Raw genomic sequence first — 24417 nt, forward strand, 5'->3', positions numbered from 1 at the left:
ATGGATGGATGGATGGATGGAGGGATGGATGGATGGATGGATGGAGGGAGGGATGGAGGGATGATGGAGGGATGGATGGATGGATGGATCGATGGATGGATGGATGGAGGGATGGATGGATGGATGGATGGATGGATAGATGGATGGATGCATGGATGGATGGATGGATGGATAGATGGATGGATGCATGGATGGATGGATGGAGGGATGGATGGAGGATGGAGATGGATGGATGGATGGATGGATGGATGGATGGATGGAGGGAGGGATGGATGGATGGATGATTGGGTGGATGGATGGAGGGATGGATGGATGGATGGATGGAGAGATGGATGGAGGGATGGGGGGATGGATGGAGGGATGGATGGATGGGTGGGTGGATGGATGGATGGAGGGATGGATGGATGGATGGATGGGTTGGTGGATGGATGGAGGGATGGATAGATGTATGTATGGATGGAGGGAGGGATGGACGGATAGATGGGGGTGGGGGGGGGGGGTCCTACATGTTAAGTGTTGCCTTTAGCCTGGGATCTCTTGTAAAGTGCCTTTAGCACGTTTAGGGAATAGAGCGCTATGTCAAAAAAGCTCAAGGTTAAAAGTCAGAAAAATTGTGGAACCGGCACTTGTATCAATAATGATGGGAAAAATAGGATATGGAGAAGTGCCAGATGTAAACAGAGAATAAAAAGCCACGGGGTCGGTGCCAAACTCAGGATGCAATTGACACGACACCCTCCGCCTGGCTGAGAGAGAGAGAGAGAGAGAGAGAGAGAGAGAGAGAGAGAGAGAGAGCGAGAGAGAGAGAGAGAAAGAGAGAGAGAGAAACAGAGAGAGAAACAGAGAGACAGAACGAAAGAAAGAAAGAAAGAAAGAGAGAGAGAGAGAGAGAGAGAGAGAGAGAGAGAGAGAGAGAGAGAGAGAGAGAGAGAGAACAGCGACTCTTACGTAAGAAATCACAAATTGTTAAGACAAAGCTTGTAAGTAAGGTTGATAGATAGAAAGACAGACAGATAGATAAATATAGCCAGACAGATAGAAAGATTGATTAGTATATAGATAGATAGATAGATTGATTGATAGATAGACAGACACGGGTGCGTGGGTGGGTGGGTGGGTGGGTGGATGTGTGATTGAGTAGGTGGGTGGATGGATGGATGGGTGGGTGGGTGGATAGATGGGTAGGTGGGTGGGTGGATAAATGGGTGGGTGGATGGACGGATGGATGGATTGGTGGATGGATGGGTGGGTGGGTGGATTTTGTTCCAATACTTAATGTTATATAATAATAATAATAATAATAATAATAATAATAATAATAATAATAATAATAATAATAATAATAATAATAATAATAATAATAATAATAATAATAATAATCTTTATTGTCCAAATTAAAGGCAATTCATGTGAGGTAAACAATGCTCAGCTTGGTTCATGGTATGAACATCAACACATTTACAAATACAGACACAGCCAAACACGAACATACACGCTTGCACATTGTTTCTACACATGTATACAAAAGAAATGAGCGTACATACAAACACATACATACATACATACATGCAGACATACATACAAACCAGCATATCATCGTATATGCATGCCTACATTCATACATACATACATACATACATACATACATACATACATACATACACACAGACACACAGACAGACAGATAGAACGATACGATATATTTGCTGGGACAGCAGATAACCATATTATAAATATAGTGTCTTATATGAAGAAGAAGATGGCAATGATTGTGATGATGATGATGATGATGATGATGATGATGATGATGATGATGATGATGATGATATGACTACGATAATGATGATGATGCTGATGATGATGATGATGATGATGATGATGATGATGATGATGATGATGATGATAACGACGGCGGCAATGTCGATGATGATGATTCACGACACTGCTTCTCGTTATTTTCATTGGTTGTCTCATTTTTCCACAGAAGATTTGTTAATTAATTTTATGGCGGTTGGAATGAAGGTTGTCTTATGTCGATTTGTCCTACCTTTTGCTTCTAGATACCGTCTTCCGGAGCGCAGAAGTTGGAATTTTTCGCTCAGTGGATGCCTCTTTTCGTTGATAATGTCAAAAGCTTTCTTCTCAACTGCATTAATATAAGTTGTGTCAAGGCTTCTAAGGTCGGTGTTAATTATTTTTGAAGCCTCTCTGAGGGTTCTATGTAGTTTGGATTTTTCTTTTGTTCCACAGCTTCCATACCACGTTGTGATGTCAAACGAAACGATACTCAATATTAATGACTTGTAGATTTGTATCATGGTCTTTCTGTTCATGAAAGACCTTAATTTTCTGAGTATATACAAGCGCTGGTTACATTTTTTGATGACATTGTTGGTGTGCGATTCAAATCTTAGACTGTTATCTATAATTACACCAAAGTATTTAAACGTTTCAACAGTTTCAACCGCCTGATTGTTAATTTTTGTTATTTGTCTTGCTCTTTTTCCTATTTTTCTGTGATCAAACAGTTGTTCCTTTGTTTTTGTTACATTGAGCTCTAGACAGTTATCGGCACACCATTTTCTGAATTTACTAACTTGCTCAGTGTATTTAAATTCGGAGACGGAATCATTGAGCAGGCCGAGTCTAGCGGTGTCATCAGCGTACTTGATGAGTTGGCAGTTATCAAAGCTAGCCACACAATCGTTTGCATAGAGGATGTAAAGTAGAGGTGAGCTTACACACCCTTGTGGGCATCCGTTTGAAAGAGTTTTTACTGATGATATATTTGAGCCTACTCTGACATGTTGGGGGCGATCGATGAGAAAGTTGTTATACCAGTTGATGAGGTAATGGGGAAGGTTTAGAGCATGCAGTTTACTGATTAATATGTTGGTTTTCATGGCATTAAAGGCAGACGAAAAATCGACGTATAGGATTCGGCAGTAGTTGGCGGGTGAAACATCCAAGTGATTTGATATTGAATGCATCACTGTGAGGAGTGCGTCTTCCACACTAAGATTTTGTTGGTGGGCAAACTGATATGGATCAAGTATGTGTTGGTCATATATAAATTGCAACAGCTCTCTTTTCAGAATTTTTTCCAGACATTTCATAATAATTGATGTTAAAGCAACAGGTCTATAATCATTCAGCTGAGTTGGTGGATTCTTTTTGGGTACTGGAATTATAGTCGATGTTTTCCATATAATTGGGATTTTCTGTTCATTTATTGAACGTTGGAAAATAGGTAGGAAAGGGACAGCTAGTTGGTTGTTGCAGTTTGAAATGAGTTCCCCACTAAGTCCATCTGGACCTGGTGCTTTTTTTCTTTTTACATAACTTAAGAACATTGATGACCGCCTCTTCTTCGATATCTGGCGGAGGAGACGTATTTTTTGTTATGATATTAATTTTTGAAAGTACGTTGTCAATGGTGTCGAATCGACAGTAAAACTTATTCAATTCCTCGATATTCATATGTGTGTCATTGTTAAAATCTGTCTTTTTGTTGTTAACGCCACCTAATTTTTCTTTAATCATCCTCCACGCCTGCGATGCATTTGAATTTTTAAGGTTTGTTTCCATTTTATCTTTATATTTACGTTTTTCTTCATAAATTACCCTCTTTAATTGTTTTTCTGCCTCGTGCTGCTTGTTTTTGTCCCCACTCATATGAGCGATATTATAAAAATAGAAATAGCTGACATTATAATTCCTGTACTGGGATGATGAAACAGTTGCTTTCATGACAATGTCTATAATGAGAGAGAAAAGAAGAGTTTTTATATAGCGCAAAATCCTCCATACGTGCTCAAATTGCTTTACAAGGAGTCCCTAGCCAACAGCAATATTTAACATTTAGGACGCCTGTTAGGCGAATTTACAATTTGTCTCGGACAGAGAAAACGCTGTTGACCTCCAGGTACTCATTTTACACATGAGTACGGTGAGAGAGTGCGCAAAAAGAGCCTTCTCAAATGTTTTAACTATGCGCCGAGCGAGGTCGAACCCAAGACCTTCCGATCCGAAAGCAAGTGTCATGCCACTTGACCACATAGCCAGACCGAGAAGACACAACTTCAGTCCTACCTGTGTCTACTTCTCCTGTAGGGATGGATGACGTCACACATCTGCCTTTTTCACATCTCTGTAATACAACACAATGGTTGATTATCTATTTACATACACGCACACATACACACACACACACACACACACACACATATATATATATATATATATATATATATATATATATATATATATATAATGTATATTATATAATGTATATATATATATATATATATATATATATATATATATATATATATATATATATATATATATATATATATATTGAATCGGGTTGGATACAAATATGGTATATGAATAGTGCTCGACATGTAACAATAGAGCGAAATATTATTGTAATATTTACCACGATGTTGGAGTCAGTCTGCATCGATGTTTCAGGCCTTTCAGCCATCGTCAGGACTGCGTGTTGCATGAATTTGGTTTGTTGTGTGTTGTTGCTTGTTAAAATGGTTCCGTAGGTTTGTAGTTGATTAGTAGATGTTTTCGTCTATGTGGGCAGCTGTTGTACATCTCATTTTTCGTGTTGAGTGTGGCTTCATGAGGGTGTTTGGTTATAGTATAATTATCTTCCAGGCATCAGCTACATTGTTTTTAAGATGGTGTGTATCCTGTTGCTTTAGATATAATTTTCCATAAAATGCCGTGGTCTAGCTTGTTGTCTTTTACTTTCCAAATGTGTTCGCTGAGTTTTGTGGATGTTTTTTTGTTGGTGTTTCTAAATGTTGATGTGTGGAGGTTGTATCTTGTTTTGAAATTATTTTCCGTTAGTCCTACATATTTTTTCCTGCTTGTTTGTTTTAGTTTCGGTGACTATGGCCTGGTAAATTAAACTTGGTTCTAAACAATGTTTGTTTAACGAGCATATAAACCTCGACGTACTACTTGGTCCAACCCAACTTTTGACAAAACGTCAGCACAAACATTGGACAGCAGTTCCTGAAGTTAATTGATACACACTTTCCAAAAATCACAAGCTACATAAAATCATCAACAGGAATACCATAAAAATAAGCTACTCTTGTATGCTCAACATAGAACAAATAATTTCAAGCCACAACAAAAAATATTTAAAAACCACCGATAAGAGCAAAAGCCACCAGAAAATGCAACTGCAGAAATAAGGAGCATTGCCCGTTAAACAAATAATGTTTAGAATCAAGTTTAATATACCAAGCCACAGTCACCGAAAACAAATTAAAACAAACAAGCAGGAAAAATATGTAGGACTAACGGAAAATAATTTCAAAAGAAGATACAACCTGTTAGGCGAAATTACAATTTTTTTCGGACAGAGACAACGCTGTTAACGGCCAGGTACTTATTTTACACTTGAGTACGATGAGAGAAACTGAGTAAAGAGCCTTTTCCAAGGTCGCAACTATGCGCCGAGCGAGGCTCGAGCCCAGGACTTTCCTGTCCGAAAGCGAGTGTTATGCTACTTGATCACACAGCTGCACACACTTTCTATACCCAAGATAAGGCATGTAACTTCGGACCACATTACCTTGTTTGCGTCACAGATCATTCCGTCACTAGGCATTGCCCTTGAACACTCGAGGGGTCCATTTTTAGTTCCACACATGAGCTCCTTGCACACTTCGTCCCCCTTGGCTTGATGCTGGAACTGGAAGGAATCATTGTACTGTGGACGGAGGGGAGGGTCAGTTACTAAAAATAGATTTTGAAAGCGATAAGGGGCACACAAAGGAGCAGCGTGGCTCAGCGGTACGGTCTTTTCTTCCTACCCGAAAGGTACCGAGTTCGATGACCCGCTGCTGCGCTGTGTGGCCTTGAGCAAGTCACCTCGCCCTAGCTCAATTTGCGGCGCTGCACAGCGGCTGACGCCTGGGTTATTCCAGTCTTGCCCTGGAATAGACCCTAGAGAAAAAATTCCCATATTGGATAAATAAAAGGAATTTTTAGGAAAATAAATTCAGCTTTAAATTGAGCTTTTTATAAAGCGCAATATCCACTAAACGTGCTCAAAAGCGCTTGACAAAGGGTCCCTGACCAAACAGCAAAAATTAACATGTAGAACCAGCCATGATATTACATTTTTTTCCGACATAGACCACGCTGTTAACGGCCAGGTACTCATTTTACACCCGAGTACGGTGAGAGAATGTGAGTAAAGCGCCTTTTCCAAGGACCTAACTATGCACCGAGCCATGCTCAAACCCAGAACCATCCGATCCGAAAGCGAGTGTCACACCACTAGACCACATAGCCGCACAATAGAAAGTCTTCGAAAAATATCAATACTAATGATTGAGATTTGGGAAAAAACCCTGTATCAGTAACTCACTGTTCCCATCGATGGGCAGGGGTCTCACTAGGTGAGGAAGAATAGGGTTCAACAGTCGTGACGTCACTTCCCCCGTAATGACGTAAAGTAACTGATTTTAAAGTATCACAGTAAAGATTGTTCACAATTATCTTATTAAATTTTATTTATTAAGAACTGAATTCATCTCACTCCAGTTATATTTCGGTAGGCTTAGATAAACTTTACCTTCTAATATTAGATCGTCTTTCCTTTTATAGCCTTCCCTCGAATTAATTTCTAATTAGTGAATACTTTTCGTTCTACATTCTGTCACGTAGCCACTTATTATAAAAGCTGATAGGTCTAACACTCTACACTCACTTTCTCTCCACAATCTATGCCGGACGGCCAGTCGCTCTATTCCTATATATATACTGGAAGATTTTTATCTTTTGGGACTTTGTAGATATTATATCTACACCATTAAGACGCCGGAGCTTTTAACTTTGATTGTATAATCTTCAAGGATCAAACCCAAGCCCGCTGTACTACACTATAACCTCTTACCAATTGCCTGGAAGTGGAATTTTACGAGTCCGATCCTGTTATCAGAGGAATAGATCATCCAAGCCCATCAACTGCCTGGAAACGTAAACTTACGAAGCTGACATACTATCATAAGTTACGTAAAATATTCATATCTCTATTTGTAACTGCCACGATCACTGTTTATCTCTTTTAATTAAATCTCATCATTATTTTTATTTCATTGTAAACAAATCGTTAATTGTTTTTCATTTATAGTAACTAGTAAATTCTGGGGCCTCATTCTACATATATCTTTATGCATAGTCGAGTAGCTCTTTACTCACTTGAGACCATGACCTAAAGTATAGGAACAATAGCGCCAATATCTCCATCACCGCCTTTATGAAATACTTCTCTGACAAGCAAAAGAGTGTATCCAGAGGAGAAAAACATGATAAATCTGATCATGTTTTGACTTTTATACATTCTGATCACATGCCGTGTGACAAAGTTCTAACGAGAATGAAGAATAAAAAGTACTGACTTTCTTTGTTTTAACTGATGGCAGCTGGGCGGACGTGACATCAGACTATTGAATCTTATTATGAATTAAGTTTTAGTTGTCTGCAGTTGTGGTGGTAGTTGTAGTTGTACAGACAGAGGCGGTTGTAGAAGTTGTAGTACTAATAGTAATAGTAGTTGTAGTTGTGATAGTAGTAGTAGTAGTAGTAGTAGTCGTAGTAGTAGTAGTAGTAATAGTAGTAGTAGTAGTAGTAGTAGTAGTAGTAGTAGTAGTAGTAGTAGTAGTAGTAGTAGTAGTAGTAGTAGTAGTAGTAGTAGTAGTAGTAGTAGTAGTCGTAGTGGTGGTGTGGTGGTGGTAATAGTATTAGTCAAGGTAGTCGTTGTAGATGTATTAGCAGTGGTGGTAGCAGTAGTAGCAGCAGCAGCAGCATCATCATCATCAGCAGCAGCAGCAGCAGTAGTAGTAGTAGTAGTAGTAGTAGTAGTAGTAGTAGTAGTAGTTGAAGCAGTAGTAGTAATAGTAGTAGCACCAGTCGTAATGGTGGTTGTGGTGGTGGTAATATTATTAGTCAAGATATTTGTTGTAGATTTATTATTTTAGCTCTGGTAGTAGTCGTAGTGGTAGTAGTAGTAGTAGTAGTAGTAGTAGTAGTCGTAGTAGTAGTAGTAGTAGTAGTAGTAGTAGTAGTAGAGCTGCAGTAGTAATAGTAGTTGTAGTAGTAGTAGTAGCAGCAGTAGTAATAGTATAGTAGTAGTAGAGTAGAGTAGTAAGATAGAAGAAGAAAAAGTAAGATAGATAGTAGTTAGTAGTAGTAGTAGTAGTAGTAGTAGTAGTAGTAGTAGTAGTAGTAGTAGTAGTAGTAGTAGTAGTAGTAGTAGTAGTAGTAGTTGTAGTGGTTGTGGTGATAATGTTAGTAACAGCTGCACTGCTGTAGTAGTATTTTGGTATTGGGCAAAAATTACATGACAAAAGTATCCTCTGAGGCCGTTCGAATCCCTCTGACAAATTTTCTCTGCGTCCATTATGTCGGAGTTTACGGCGTCCGCCAACTGGAATGTAGGGGCAGGGGCGGTTGTTGATTTCAGGCAGTTGTTCCTGTAGGGGACAGTAATAATAATAATAATAATAATAATAATAATATAATAATAATAATAATAATAATAATAATAATAACAATAAAATAATAGATAATAATAATAATAATAATAATAATAATAATAATAATAATAATAATAATAATAATAATAATGATAATAATAATAATAATAATATGATAATAATAATAATAATAGTAATAAAATAATAATATAATAATAATAATAATAATAATAATAATAATAATAATAATAATAATAATAATAATAATAATAATAATAATAATAATAATAACAACAACAAGGGGGTTTCTCACCCAACCACAACACCTGACCAGCAGGACGAGACATTCCACCTGTTAGGCGATATTACAGTCTTTTCTGACAAAGCTCAATGCTGTTGACGGTCAGGTAATCATTTTATATCGGAGTAGCTAGGTGAGAGAATGCGAGTAAAGATTCTTTTTAAGTCCATTAATGTAATTGCTAATGGTCTCCACCCAAGTCCTCTGATGTAGCCATTGACGGTCGTTTCTCGTAACCCAGTGATGTAGCTGTTTATGGTTGTTACCTAAGCCCAGTGATATAACTGTTAATTGTCTTCACCCAAGTCCTCTGATGTAGCCATTGACGGTCGTTTCTCGTAACCCAGTGATGTAGCTGATTATGGTCTTTACCTAAGCCCAGTGATGTAACTGTTAATTGTCTTCACCCAAGTCCCCTGATGTAGCCATTGACGGCTATTTCTCTAAACCCAGCGATGTAACTATAAATGGTTATTTATCTAAGCCGTGTGATAAAGCTGTTAGTGGTCTTTAGCTAAGCTTAGTGATAAAGCTGTTTATGGTCATTACCTAAGCCAAGTGCTGTAGTTGTTAATGGTTCTTACCTAAGCTTAGTGATATAGCTGTTTGTGGTCTTTACCTAAACCCAGTGAAATAGCTGATAATTGTCTTTACATAAGCCAAGTGATATAGAAGTTTATATGTATAAGTCAAGTGATATAGCTGTTTATATTTCTTTACCTAAACCCAGTGAAATAGCTGATGATGGTCTTTACCGAAGCCAAGTGATGGAGCTGTTAATGGTCATTACATAAGCCAAATGATGTAGCTGTTTAAGGTCTTAACCTAAGCCCAATGATGTAGCTGTTGCTGGTCATTACCTCAGCCAAATGATGTAGCTGTTTAAGGTCTGAACCTAAGCCAAGTGATGTCGTTGTTGAAGGTCCTTACCTAAGTGAAGAGATGTAGTTCTCGATGGCTATGGCCGTACAAGCAGAGAAGGCCCATCTGTTTGCGTTGGTTGTAATAGTTTGTGCTTTCATGATCCATCCCAAATGAGAAGAGCAGGGAGAGATTAGGGTATCTGGGTCATGGTCGGCGCCAAGACTGGTGGATTGGATTTGGGTATTCTCGTCAGATAGGTGGATAATGATGATGATGATGATGATGATGATGATGATGATGATGATGATAATAATAATAATAATAAAAAGAGAATAATAATGATCATAATAATAATAATAATAATAATAATAATAATAATAATAATAATAATAATGATACAACAACAACAACAACAACTACTACTACTATACTACTACTACTACTACTACTATACTACTTACTACTACTACTCTACTACTACTACTACTATACTACTACTACATACTACTATCTACTACTCGACTACACTACTTACTACTACTACTACTACTACTATTCTACGTACTACACTACTAACTATACTACTATACTACTACTACTACTACTACTACTACTACTACTACTACTACTACTACTAGTATACTACTACTATTGTAGTACTACTTCTCGACGACGACTACAACTACTACTATACTACTACTACTACTACTACTACTACTACTACTACTACTACTTACTACTACTACTCTACTACTACTACTACTACTACTACTACTACTACTACTACTACTACTACTACTACTATACTACTACTACTACAACTACTACTACTAACTACTACTAATATATAATAATAATAATATTAATAATATGATGATGATGTGATGATACTACTACTATACTACTACTACTACTACTACTACTACTACTACTACTACTACTACTACTACTATACTACTATACTACTACTACTACTAACTACTACTAATACTATAATAATAATATATATAATTATAATGATCAATATAGTATATATTTATGATAATAATATTATATAATATATATAATAATAATAATAATAATAATAATAATAATATAATAATAATAATAATAATAATATATAATATAATTAATAATAATAATAATAATAATAATAATAATAATAATAATAATAATAATAATATAATAATAATAATAAATAATAATAATAATATATAATAATACATATAATAATAATAATAATAATAATAATAATAATAATAATAATAATAATAATAATAATAATAAATAATAGAAAAAGAAGAAGAAGAAGAAGAAGAAGAAGAAGAAGAAGAAGAAGAAGAAGAAGAAGAAGAGGAAGAAGAATAAATATAATAATTAATATTGTTTTTATATAGCACCTTACTCCGTATATCAACAATCTCAAAGCCCTTAACAGTAACGTGGCAACTTTCACCCACACATATAACCACTCAAACATGCAGTATGAAACAAAGCAATATAATCCTACAGTGCTAAATATTAAAAAGAAACGTTTTAAGATGTTTTAAAAAAAAATTCTGCATCATTCCTGCCTCTAATATATCTTGCAAGGGAGATCCAGAGAAGGGGTGTGACTATTCAAACGCTTGCTTGCCAATTTAGATAGATGAATTGATGGAAAGATGGATGGAATGATGGATAGATAGAATGATTGATTGATAGATGGGTAGATGAAATGATGGATGGATAATGGGGCTATGTGCTCTTGTGGAATGATACTTTCTTTCGGAACGGAAGGGCCAGGGTTTGAGCCTCACTCGGCGCATAGTTGAGTCCTTGGAATAGACTCTTTACTCACATTCTCCCACTGTACCTAGGTGTAAAATGAGTACCTGCCGTTAACATCGTTGTTTATGTCCAAAAAAAATGAAACATCGCCTAATAGACAGGGAGGGGACAGCGTGGCTTGGCGGTACGGTCTTTGCTTCGTACCCGAAAGGTACAGAGTTCGACTACCCGCCGCGTTGTGTGGCCTTGAGCAAGTCACCTAGCCTTAGCTCACTTTGCGGCGCTGCACTGCGGCTGACGCCTGGGTTATTCCAGTCTTCCCTTGGAATAGACCCTAAAGAAAAAATTCCCCTTAGGGATGAATAAAGGGAATTTAGACGTCATGCCTCTTCCTACATACATGTTACGTGTTGCTTTTGGCCAGGGACCCCTTGTAAAGCGCTATGAGCACGTTATTGTACATTGCCCTATATAAAAGATCAATAAAAATATGATTGATGAATTGATTGTTCGATGGTTTTTTTATTGATGGGTTATGGATCGGTGGGTATCTAGACTGATTAGATTGATGGATAAATTAATTGATGGATACATTTATTGATGGATAAATTAATTGATGGATACATTTATTGATGGATAGATTAATTGATGGATACATTAATTGATGGATAGATTAATTGATGGATACATTAATTGATGGATAGATTAATTGATGGATAGATGGATTTGTGGACTGATAAAATATTGATGGTAGACAGATACATGGATAGAAATAGATTAGAGATATAGATATAAAAAATCCCTTTATGGATCCCATAGGGGAAATTTGTCTCAAGGGTCTATTCCAAGGGAAGCCTGGAATAAACAAGGCGTCAGGCCAGTGCAGCTCCGCAAATTGAGCTAGGGCGAGGTGATTTGCTCAAGGCCACACAGCGCAGCGGCGGGCGATCGAACTCGGTACATTTCGGGTACGAAGCAAAGCCCGACCGTACCGCAGAGCCACGCTGATAAATGGATATATAAATAGATAGATTGATAGATTGAAAGATGCAAGCACACACACACACACAACACACACACACACACACACACACACACTACATTGACCTGTGTCCAATCTCGTGGGCAGTGACTACAGCCGTCTTCATCGTCCCATCAAATTCCACCACGGCGATTCCATACTCGGTACAGGTTTTCTTGTCGAGAGTAAATCCTGGATACATAGAAATAAGATGTAAGCACATCGTGGATACACAGAAATAAGATTTAAGCATATGTTTACATAGAAATAATATGTATGCATTTTATGGATACACAGAAATGAAAGCATGATGAAAAAGCAAACATAGATTTACTCAATTTTTAAATTAAATTGAATCGAGCTTTTATATAGAGCAATATCCGCTAAACGTGCCGAACGCACTTTACAAGGGGTCCCTGGCCAACAGCAACATTGAACATGTAGGACTGGACATGCCTGTAACATGAATTGTAATATTTTGGATTGTGTGAATGTAGTTGTTCGACTGTAAGTAATTATGTTAGGGATCTTTCTAGAGGTACGCATCTTGTGTTGTGCATGTTTTGCATGTTAGTGTGAATGTTGACTGCGTGAACGTATTAGCACTTCTTGTTACTTAGGAACATCGTAAGATGATTGTTTTGTGTTAGGTTAGTTACTGAAATAACTCAGTCCTGGATGGTCGTATTATGTATTTGTTTTACATTTTCATATGATTGATAATAATTGAATGGATGTAATGGAGGACACGATAGACCATGGAGAATGGATGTAATGGAGGACACGATAGACCATGGAGAATGGATGTAATGGAGGACCCGATAGACCATGGAGAATGGATGTAATGGAGGACCCGATAGACCATGGAGAATGGATGTAATGGAGGACCGGATGGACCACGGAGAATGGATGTAATGAAGGACCGGATAGACCATGGAGAATGGATGTAATGGAGGACCCGATGGACTATGGAGAATGGATGTAATGGAGGACCGGATAGACCATGGAGAATGGATGTAATGAAGGACCTGATGGACTATGGAGAATGGATGTAATGGAGGACCGGATATACCATGGAGAATGGATGTAATGGAGGACCCGATGGACCATGGAGAATGGATGTAATGGAGGACCCGATGGACCATGGAGAATGGATGTAATGAAGGATCTGATGGACCATGGAGAATGGATGTAATGGAGGACCCGATAGACCATGGAGAATGGATGTAATGGAGGACCGGATAGGTCATAAAGGATGGCTGTAATGGAGGACCGGATAGGTCATAAAGGATGGCTGTAATGGAGGACCGGATAGGTCATAAAGGATGGCTGTAATGGAGGACCGGATAGGTCATAAAGGATGGCTGTAATGGAGGACCCAATGGACCCTAAAGGATGGATGTAATGGAAGACCCATGGACCCTAAAGGATGGCTGTAATGGAGGACCCGATTGACCCTAAAGGATGGATGTAATGGAAGACCCATGGACCCTAAAGGATGGATGTAATGGAAGACCCATGGACCCTAAAGGATGGCTGTAATGGAGGACCCGATGGACCCTAAAGGATGGATGTAATGGAAGACCCATGGACCCTAAAGGATGGATGTAATGGAAGACCCATGGACCCTAAAGGATGGATGTAATGGAGGACCCAATGGACCGTAATGGATGTCTGTAATGGAGGACCCAATGGACCCTAAAGGATGGCTGTAATGGAAGACACGATAAACCATGAAGGATGGATGTAATGGGGAACCCAATGGACCCTAAAGGATGGATGTAATGGAAGACCCATGGACCCTAAAGTGTGGCTGTAATGGAGGACCCGATGGACCCTAAAGGATGGATGTAATGGAAGACCCATGGACCCTAAAGGATGGATGTAATGGAAGACCCATGGACCCTAAAGGATGGATGTAATGGAGGACCCAATGGACCGTAATGGATGTCTGTAATGGAGGACCCAATGGACCCTAAAGGATGGCTGTAATGAAGGACCCAATGGACCCTAAAGGATGGCTGTAATGGAAGACCCGATGGACCCTAAAGGATGGCTGTAATACAGGACCCAATGGACCGTAAAGGATGGCTGTAATGGAGGACCCAATGGACCCTAAAGAATGGCTGTAATGGAGGACCCAATGGGCCGTAAAGGATGGCTGTAATGGAGGAGCCAATGGACCCTAAAGGATGGATGTAATGGGGAACCCAATGGACCCTAAAGGATGGATGTAATGGGGAACCCAATGGACCCTAAAGGATGGATGTAATGGAAGACCCATGGACCCTAAAGGATGGATGTAATGGAAGACCCATGGACCCTAAAGGATGGCTGTAATGGAGGACCCGATGGACCCTAAAGGATGGATGTAATGGAAGACCCATGGACCCTAAAGGATGGATGTAATGGAGAAGACCCATGGACCCTAAAGGATGGATGTAATGGAGGACCCAATGGACCGTAATGGATGTCTGTAATGGAGGACCCAATGGACCCTAAAGGATGGCTGTAATGAAGGACCCAATGGACCCTAAAGGATGGCTGTAATGGAAGACCCGATGGACCCTAAAGGATGGCTGTAATACAGGACCCAATGGACCGTAAAGGATGGCTGTAATGGAGGACCCAATGGACCCTAAAGGATGGCTGTAATGGAGGACCCAATGGACCCTAAAGGATGGCTGTAATGGAGGACCCAATGGACCCTAAAGGATGGATGTAATGGAGGACCCAATGGACCCTAAAGGATGGATGTAATGGAGGACCCGATGGACCCTAAAGGATGACTGTAATGGAGGACCCGATGGACCCTAAAGGATGGATGTAATGGAGGACCCAATGGACCCTAAAGGATGGCTGTAATGGAGGACCCATGGACCCTAAAGGATGGCTGTTATGGAGGACGCGATGGATCCTAAAGGATGTCTGTAATGGAGGACCGAATGGACCGTAAAGGATGGCTGTAATGGAGGACCCATGGACCCTAAAGGATGGCTGTAATGGAGGACCCATGGACCCTAAAGGATGACTGTAATGGACCCAATGGACCCTAAAGGATGGCTGTAATGGAGGACCCAATGGACCCTAAAGGATGGCTGTAATGGAGGACCCAATGGACCGTAAACGATGGCTGTAATGGAGGACCCAATGGACCCTAAAGGATGGATGTAATGGAGGACCCGATGGACCCTACAGGATGGATGTAATTGAGGACCCAATGGACCGTAAAAGATGGCTGTAATGGAAGACCCAATGGACGGTAAAAAATGCTGTAATGGAGGACCTGATAAACCATGGAGGATGGCTTGAGGACCCGCCACTGCACAAACCTGTTATTGAATCAAGTTTGTCGACAAAAAGATCAAATCTGAAAAGAAAAATAATTATCATTGTAAATATCTAATAATGTGGTCTAGTGGTATGAAACCCCTTTCGGATCGGAAGGTCCTGGGTTCGAGCCTTGCTCGGCGAATAGTTAAGTCCTTGGACAAGGCTCTTTACTCACATTCTCTAACCGTACTCAGGTGTAAAATGAGTACATGACCGTTAAACAGTGTTGTCTCTATCGGAAAAAATGTAATATCGCCTTACAGGTGTCATGTCTCATTCTACACGTGACATGTTGCTGTTGGTCAGGGCCCCTTGTAAAGCGCTTTGAGCACATTAAATGGATATTGCGCTATATTAAAAAAACCCATTTATAAAACAAAATCTTAACTTTTTTGTAATAGAATATGAGTAAAGAACCTTTTCCAAGGACTCAAATTTGCGCCGAGCGAGGCTCGAAGCCAGGACCTTCTGATCGAAAGCGAGTGTCATACCACTAGACCACATAGCCGCACATTAATGTGACATAGTGATCAGGCCCTAGTGCAAGATAAACATCAGAGAAAGTGCGCATGAATCAGCGCTAGACAATGCGGAAAGAAAAATAATTCAATAATCGGAAAATCAGTGTGCCTGGTCTGGGGATCGAACCTCAGACCTCATTATCACTGGTGGTCTAAAGAGATGAGTGAAGTCAATAACAACTCGAGTTTTTTGTATAGGACAATGTCCACTAAACGTGCTCAAAGCGCTTTAGAAGGTGTTCCTAACTAACAGAAACATTTAACATGTAGAACGAGACTATTAGGCGATATTGCAATTTTTGGTCGTACAGAGACAACGCTGTTTAACGGCCAGGTACTCATTTTATACACGAGTGCGGTGAGAGAAGGAATCAACTATGCGCCGAATGAGGTTCGACTCAACTATGCGCCGAGCGAGGCTCGAACCCAGGACCTTCCGATCCGAAAGCGAATGTCACAAGAGCACATTGTATGGGGAAGACGAAGGAAGGGAGATTCAAAGTCGGGATGATAAAATGAAGTGGAAGTCAATAGATACTATGCGCTTGGCTAAGAAGCTCACAACATTGCCATCCGGGAGTATAACGGACTAACACACAAAATTCTGTTAAACTTTTATAGTCTGGTTAATACAGTTTAGTGAGAATTACTCATAAACGTGGATGGCAAAAAAACAAAAACAATAACAAATACCAGACATAAAGTAATTGGCTTCAACAGTCATGACGTCACTTCCCTCGTAATGACGCATAGTATCTTAGTAACTGGCTCTAAACTATCGGAACAATGGCGGACGCCTTTATGAAATATTTCTCCGACGAGCCAAAAAGTGTATCCAGAGGAGAAAAACATTATAAATATGATCATGTTTTGAGATTTATACATTCTGATCATATGACATATGAAAAGTTCTAGCCAGCATGAAGAATAATAAGTACCAATTTTCTTTGTTTAGAACCACGCTGCTCAAATAATGTCAAATTGACTGTATGCTTCACTTACACCAAACACGCACACACACACACTCACACACTCACACACACAGACACACAACACCACCTACCCTGTGTAGACTACCACCGTGTCGTAACCAACAGTTTTGTAAGCATCCTTCTTAGCCAACCATTTCATGGCAACCTCTAAGGCCATCATATTTAGAATGTGCTCAGATCTGATCAAATGACAATCTTTAAATATTTCCTCCTGAAAGAAACGGGGAGAAAGGATTTATATATAGTATGCGATTGGCTAAGAAGCCCACAACATTGCAATCCGGAAGTATAAAGGACCAACACACAAAACTATGTGTAACCTTGAAAGTTTATTTTTAAATAGCGAAATATTCACTAAACGTGCTCAAAGCCCTTTTCAAAATATCCCTGACCAACAGAAACACCGAACAAGTAGAACGAGACATGACGCCTGTTATACGATGTTACAATAATTATTTTCCGACAGAGACACAACGCTGTTAATGGTCAGGTACTCATTTTGCATTTGAGTACGGTGACATTATACTGATTAAGAAATAGAACACCACTCAAGAAACAATTCAGAATTTCACCAGTTCCACAAGAAGTCGGGTGATACAAGCCTTGAACGCAAATAGGCTTCAACAGTCGTGACTTCACTTCCCTCGTTATGACGCATGGTAACTTAGTAACTGGTTCTTAACTATCGTAACAATGGCGGACGCCTTTATGAAATACTTCTGCGACGAGCATAAAAGTGTATCCAGAGGAGAAAAACATTATAAATCTGATCATGTTTTGAGTTTTATACATTCTGATCACATGACATATGAAAACGTTCTAGCCAGCATGAAAAATAAACAGTAGGATACGGATTTTATTTTTGTTAGAAATGAGCTGTTGATGCTGGGCGGACGTGACATCAGACTATTGAATACAAATGAGGGCACTGGAGATGCAAACGTCGACTAAAATAAAATGTTATGTTGATTGTTAACATGTCTCTTTAATAAGTCATTAAAAATATGAAAATCAATGAAAATGACTTGATGATAAAATTATCTGATTTAGAAATGTTCTTATCTTTAATCGGCGACTATATGGTCTTGTGGTATGGGAACTCGATTTTGGATCGGAAGGTCCAGGGTTAGGGCTTCGCCCGCTCGGCGCATGGTTGAGTCCTTGGAAAAGGCTTTTTACTCAAATTCTCTCAACGTACTCAGGTGTAAAATGAGTGCCTGGTCATTAACAGCGTTGTCTCTGTCGGAGAAAAAAATTATATTGTCGCATAAAAGGCGTCATTTCTCGTCCTAAATGTTACGTGTTGCTATTGGTAAGGGACCCTTTGTATAGCGCTTTGAGCCTGACACTTGAACCGTAGCCTTCGTTAACTTATAGCCTGACACTAGAACCGTAGCCTTCGTTAACTTATAGCCTGACACGAGAACCGTAGCCTTCGTTAACTTATAGCCTGACACTAAAACCGTAGCCTCGTTAACTTATAGCCTGATACTAAAACCGTAGCCATCGTTAACTTATAGCCTGACACTGACCAAACATGACGTCAAAATGCCAGTCTTTTGCAACAAAAGAAAACAAATCGTGAGTTGTATTCAACAGTTCAATCAATGAAATAACTTGTTTCCTTGAGCTCTACTAACGACAACTCACTAGACGCTAGAAAAACCTAAAAAATGACGTCAAACTGCCAGTCCTAGAGGGTTCTAGTGTCAGGCTATATGTTAACGATGGCTAATCTAGAACCCACTAGCACGTATATTTTGACGTCATTTTTAGGTTTTTGCACCGTTTAGTGAGTTGTCATTATTAGAGCTCAAGGAAACAAGCGATTCCATTGGTTGACCTATTGAATACAACTCACGACTTGTATTCTTTTGTAGCCAACGACATGTCTTTTGACGTCATGTTTTGGTCAGTGTCAGGCTATATGTTAACGTTGGCTACGGTATCTTTTCACAGCAGAGCCTCAATACTTACTGTCAAAATGTCCAGTTGCTTTGCCCTGATTTCAATTGACAGACCATATTCCTCCAATGACTTGTAGAACGTGTTTATCTGTGGAAATATTAAAAAATTCAAAAGAAAAAAGCTGTAAAAATTTCATATAATTGATATATTAAATTTAAATCATACGATACATCATAACCCTTCGTCAGCACAACAATACACACATTAACTTAGAAAACAAATAAAATAAAATGCAAAATAACTTGTATCGTTTGTACACTCAATGGCGGTTGGAGTTTGACTTCTCTACATCAATTAAACATTTCTTATATAAACCCTCTTACCTGATATATGAAATAGTCGATGTCACTCCTGATGGTACTTTCAGCCATGCTAGCGTTATATCCCAAACTCAGGCGACTGCAGAAAAGATTGTAAATGAAAACGGGAGATTTTTTTATAACGCAATATTTACTAAATTATGCGCTCAACTCACTTTACAATGGGCTCCAAGGATACCAAGCCAACTACAACACTTAACAAATTGATAGATAATAAATTAATAGATACAATGAGAGATACTTATACACATACCTATGTAGAAACGTACATATATAACTAGATAGCTTGGCAGATAGATAGATAGATAGATAGATAGATAGATAGATAGATAGATAGATAGATAGATAGATAGATAAATAATATAATATATATATATATATATATCTATATATATAGATAGATAGATAGATAGATAGATAGATAGATAGATAAAAAGGTAACATATTTCAAGTAGAATTATGATCAACTTCTACAATATCGTTTCGAGTATTCGCTCTCATCATGAAGCTCAAAACAATATTGTAGAAGTTTATACTTTATAGATAAAAAGATATACATCTATGTATAATATATATATATATATATATATATATATATATATATAATTATATATATATTTATAGATAGATATATATCTTTTTATCTAAATTATAAACTTCTACAATATTGTTATATATATTATATGTTATATATATATATATATATATATATATATATATATATATATATATTATATATATATATAAATTTATTATTATATATATATATATATATATATATATATATATAAACAGATGGATTGATGGATGAATACATAGATAGATAGATAGATAGATACATACATAGGTATATAGATAAACAGATGGATTCATGGATGAATACATGGATAGATAGATAGATACATACATACATAGATAGATAAATAGATAGATAGATAGATAGATAGATAGATAGATATATATATAGATAGATAGATAGATAGATAGATAGATAAACAGATGGATTGATGGATGAATACATAGATAGATAGATAGGATAATGGACATACTTACTCTTTGACCACTTTTGGCTCAACTACGAAATAAACTTCTACAACCCACGACTTGGACGCTGTGGTAGGAAATAGAATTTAAAAGAATTTCATTGGAGTTTCTTGTGTGATTCGATACAAAGCTTAGATAAACATTATTAGATCTCTTTGGTTTTAGGGAAAACCAGATTGCATTGTAGCACGACAGCAAAAAACTATGAAGTATCAGTCCTAACCAAAGGATAGCAAGCAATTGGTATTGTCCGTTTCACGTTATAGAAACCGGGATAAGCTCCGCCTCCACGGGCCCAATGGCTCTGAAGGACTACTTTTACTATTGCTGAATGAATGGATGAATTTGGCTGCACAGTCTCTATGGACGCTTGCCGTGAATGTGTGCGCCACTTCGAGTTTGTCAGTCTGTTTCTATTATCCAGTTAGTAATCTGCCTCCATAAATCTCTGTCTAGTGCAAGTGTTCTTAGCTTTAGAATGTCATCATGTGTGTTAAGGTGCTGAGGCAGTTGGATGTTTCCTTGTGTTGTTGAAATCAGTTCTTCAGTTGATGTTTCTGAATGTATTTGATATTATTTGAGATATTGATTCATTGTTGGTGGAAGTGAAGTCGGTGTACGCCCTCTGTATTTGGCTCCTTGTTTGAAGTAATCATCCATTGAGGTTTGTTCTGGAAAATTTTCATCTGGTCCGAATAGTTTTCATCTTTGTTTCTTTATACGCGTACTGACTGGTTTTACTCTGCATCTGTCATATACATCCTCGTTACTGATTTTGCCTGGCAATTAACCTTAGTAAAATGAACTTAGATCATGTAGCAGTAGTCTAATGTTTTGTTCATCCGACTGTAGCCATCGTTAACTTATAGCCTGTGTCAAAATGACGTCAAATACCAGTCTTTGGCCACAGAAGAAAACAAATCGTGAGTTGTATTTAATAGTTCAACCAATGAAATAACTTGTTTCCTTGAGCTCTACTAACGACTACTCACTAAACGTTACACAAACCTAAAAAATGACGTCAAACTGCCAGTCCTAGAGGGTTCTTGTGTTAACGATGGCAACGGTCCGATACGCATCGTAGCGTAGCCATTGTTATCTTATAGGCTGACACTGACCAAAAAATGACGTCAAAAGACCAGTCTTTGGTCAAAAAAGAAAACAAATTGTGAGTTGTATTCAATAGTTCAACTAATAGGACCACTTGTTTCTATGAGCACTACTCACAACAACTCACTAAGCGGTGCAAAAACCAAATACTGACGTCAAAAGACCAGTCCTTTTGGGTTTCAGCGTCAGGCTATAACATAACGATGGCGTGTCGGATATATTATAGCCTGACACTGACAAAAAAATGACGTCAAAAGACATGTCTTTGGCCGCAAAAGAAAACAAATGTTGAGTTGTGTTCAATAGATCAACCAATGGAATCACGTGTTTCTTTGAACTCTACTAAAGACAACTCACTCACTGGACCCTGCACAAACCTTAAAAATGACGTCAAACTGTAAGTCCTAGAGGGTTTTGGTGTCAGACTATATTGTCAGTGCATGACATAATCAGTTGGAAGGTGAAAATTTTGGATTTACATGTTTTTACATTTTCTGAAAGAATGTGCTCCCCATAGCATTTTAAGGTATCCAGCAAACTTTTCTCAAATTTCATAATTTTTCAACTTGACTAGACTAATATTTCGAAGTGAAATTAAACTTTGATATTTCCCGAAGATGTAACAAAAGGGGTTGTTTTAATCATTTAATGATAAGAACTCATTTTTGAGAAAAACCGACCTTCTAACTAAACTTGGCAATATCTCAGTTCAAACCTTTTCACCATCCGACTGATTATGTCATGCACTGACACCGCAGTAACGATGGCTACGCACGCATCTGGTTTTACTAAAAGTAAAAGTGGATTTTGGCGCGTAATGATATCCTGACCACAACGACGATTCTTAATGTCAAATCATAATTAGCACGTCTGACCGGTAATCAGAAGGTCTGAGGTTCGATCCCAATTAAACCTTGACTGATATTTTGGGATGGTTTTCTTTCTTCCTTGCTTTGTCTGGCACCTTTCATACACACTTGTTCAGTTCTTGAACTTACACCGGTGTCTGTTCCTTAATTTCTTCATGTGTTCTCATTGCTCATGGAACTGGGGGTTTATCTCGATTTCTTTGGCGCAAAACGGACAGTGATAATTTGTTTACTATTTTTATTATATTACGTCAGTCTATTATAAATTGCTTTCGCCAAATCCAATCAAACAAGCTTCTCAGTAACTACTCTTTGAACAGAAAAATTATGTGTGTGTGTGTAAAATGTCTTTCCCTTCTCCAGGGGCAAGCCGTTGAAGTTGTTTGTCGCCACCTCTAACCGTAGCCAATGTAAACTTATCGCCTGAAACTGACCAAAAAATGGCTTCAAAAGACAAGTCTTTGACCAGAAAAGAAAACAAATCGTGAGTTGTATTCAATAGTTCAACCAATGGAATCACTTGTTTCCTTCAGCTCTACTAACGACAACTCACTAGACGCTGCACAAACCTTAAAATTGACGTCAAACTATAAGTCCTATAGGGTTCTAGTGTAGCCATCGTTAACTTATAGCCGGACACTAGAACCATCTAGGACGGGTAGTTTGACGTCATTTTTTTAAAGGTTTGTGCAGCGTCTAGTGAGTTGTCGTTAGTAGAGCTCAAGGTAACAAGTGATCCCATTGGTTGAACTATTGAATACAACTCACGATTTGTTTTCTTTTGTGGCCAAAGATTGGTCTTTTGGCGTCATTGTTTTGGTCAGTGTCAGGATATAAGTTAACGATGGCTACGGTCGAAAGAACAACACCTTAAACTGCTGCTAGATGAGCTTTTATATAGCGCAGTATCCACTAAAATTGCTCAAAGAGTTTACAATCCCCGCCCCTTTTCGCTTGTTATTTACTGTTTGGTTGCCGTATGCATCATGTTTTGTCGTGTCACATTTCATGAGACATGACGTCAAAAACTGTATATTTTCACAAGATTAAGGTCGTTTTTTTTCACTCACCGACATAGGATATTCCCACCATCAACAACACAGTCGTCCACACTGATGACGTCATGTTGGGTGTCCTGAATGAAAAGGGGAATAATATCAAAGACAGCGAAAAGTGCTGCAACGGCAGCCATCGTGAACTTATAGCCTGACACTGACCAAAATAATGACGTCAAAAGACAAGTCTTTGGCCACAAAAGAAAACAAATCGTGATTGTATTCAATAGTTCAACCAATGGAATCACTTTTTTCCTTGAGCTCTACTAACGACAACTCACTAGACGCTACACAAACATAAAAATTGACGTCAAACTACAAGTCTAATATCAGGCTATAAGTTAACGATGGCGACGCTAGAACCGTAGCCATCGTTAACATATAGCCTGACACAAGAACCCTCCAGGACTGGCAGTTGGACGTCAATTTTTAGGTTTGTGTAGCGTCTAGTGAGTTGTCGTTAGTAGAGCTCAAGTAAACAAGTTATTTCATTGGTTGAACTATTGAATACAACTCACGTTTTATTTTCTTTTGTGGCCAAAGACGTGACTTCTGACGTAATGTTTTGGTCAATGTCAGGCCATAAGTTCATGATGGCTACACTTTGCAGTTATAAACTTGAGCTTGTGACATGTTAGTTTATCAGATGCAAGTCAACACACTTGCGTAGTCAAATAGGTTTTACAAGTCGTTTATATGTTTTAGATGCCCTCGTTTATAGTTATTATTATTCACT

At 38.2% G+C, this 24417-nt stretch overlaps 2 protein-coding genes across 2 annotated transcripts in view; one reads left to right on the top strand and one right to left on the bottom strand.

Annotated features, from left to right (window-relative positions):
* LOC144976106 (A disintegrin and metalloproteinase with thrombospondin motifs 6-like) overlaps positions 1-23840 on the bottom strand; it is a 24756-nt gene extending 916 nt beyond the window's left edge. Inside the window, exons 1-11 of the mRNA XM_078920288.1 lie at positions 23697-23840; positions 20657-20714; positions 19607-19682; positions 19293-19370; positions 17387-17526; positions 15802-15839; positions 12556-12661; positions 9745-9900; positions 8378-8510; positions 5603-5740; positions 4093-4150 (exon numbers count right to left, since the gene is read on the bottom strand). Coding sequence (XP_078776414.1) covers positions 4093-4150; positions 5603-5740; positions 8378-8510; positions 9745-9900; positions 12556-12661; positions 15802-15839; positions 17387-17526; positions 19293-19370; positions 19607-19682; positions 20657-20714; positions 23697-23751 — 1036 coding nt within the window. The 5' untranslated portion in view covers positions 23752-23840. The remainder of the gene's footprint in view (positions 1-4092; positions 4151-5602; positions 5741-8377; positions 8511-9744; positions 9901-12555; positions 12662-15801; positions 15840-17386; positions 17527-19292; positions 19371-19606; positions 19683-20656; positions 20715-23696) is intronic.
* Positions 1-24417, top strand: part of LOC144976381 (uncharacterized) — a 212554-nt gene that overhangs the window by 33474 nt on the left and 154663 nt on the right. The window lies entirely within an intron of this gene.

Source organism: Berghia stephanieae, chromosome 7 (genome assembly GCF_034508935.2).
Source record: "Berghia stephanieae isolate SIO BIC M18660-M18661 chromosome 7, UCSD_Bste_1.3, whole genome shotgun sequence".
NCBI classification, from domain to species: domain Eukaryota; kingdom Metazoa; phylum Mollusca; class Gastropoda; order Nudibranchia; family Aeolidiidae; genus Berghia; species Berghia stephanieae.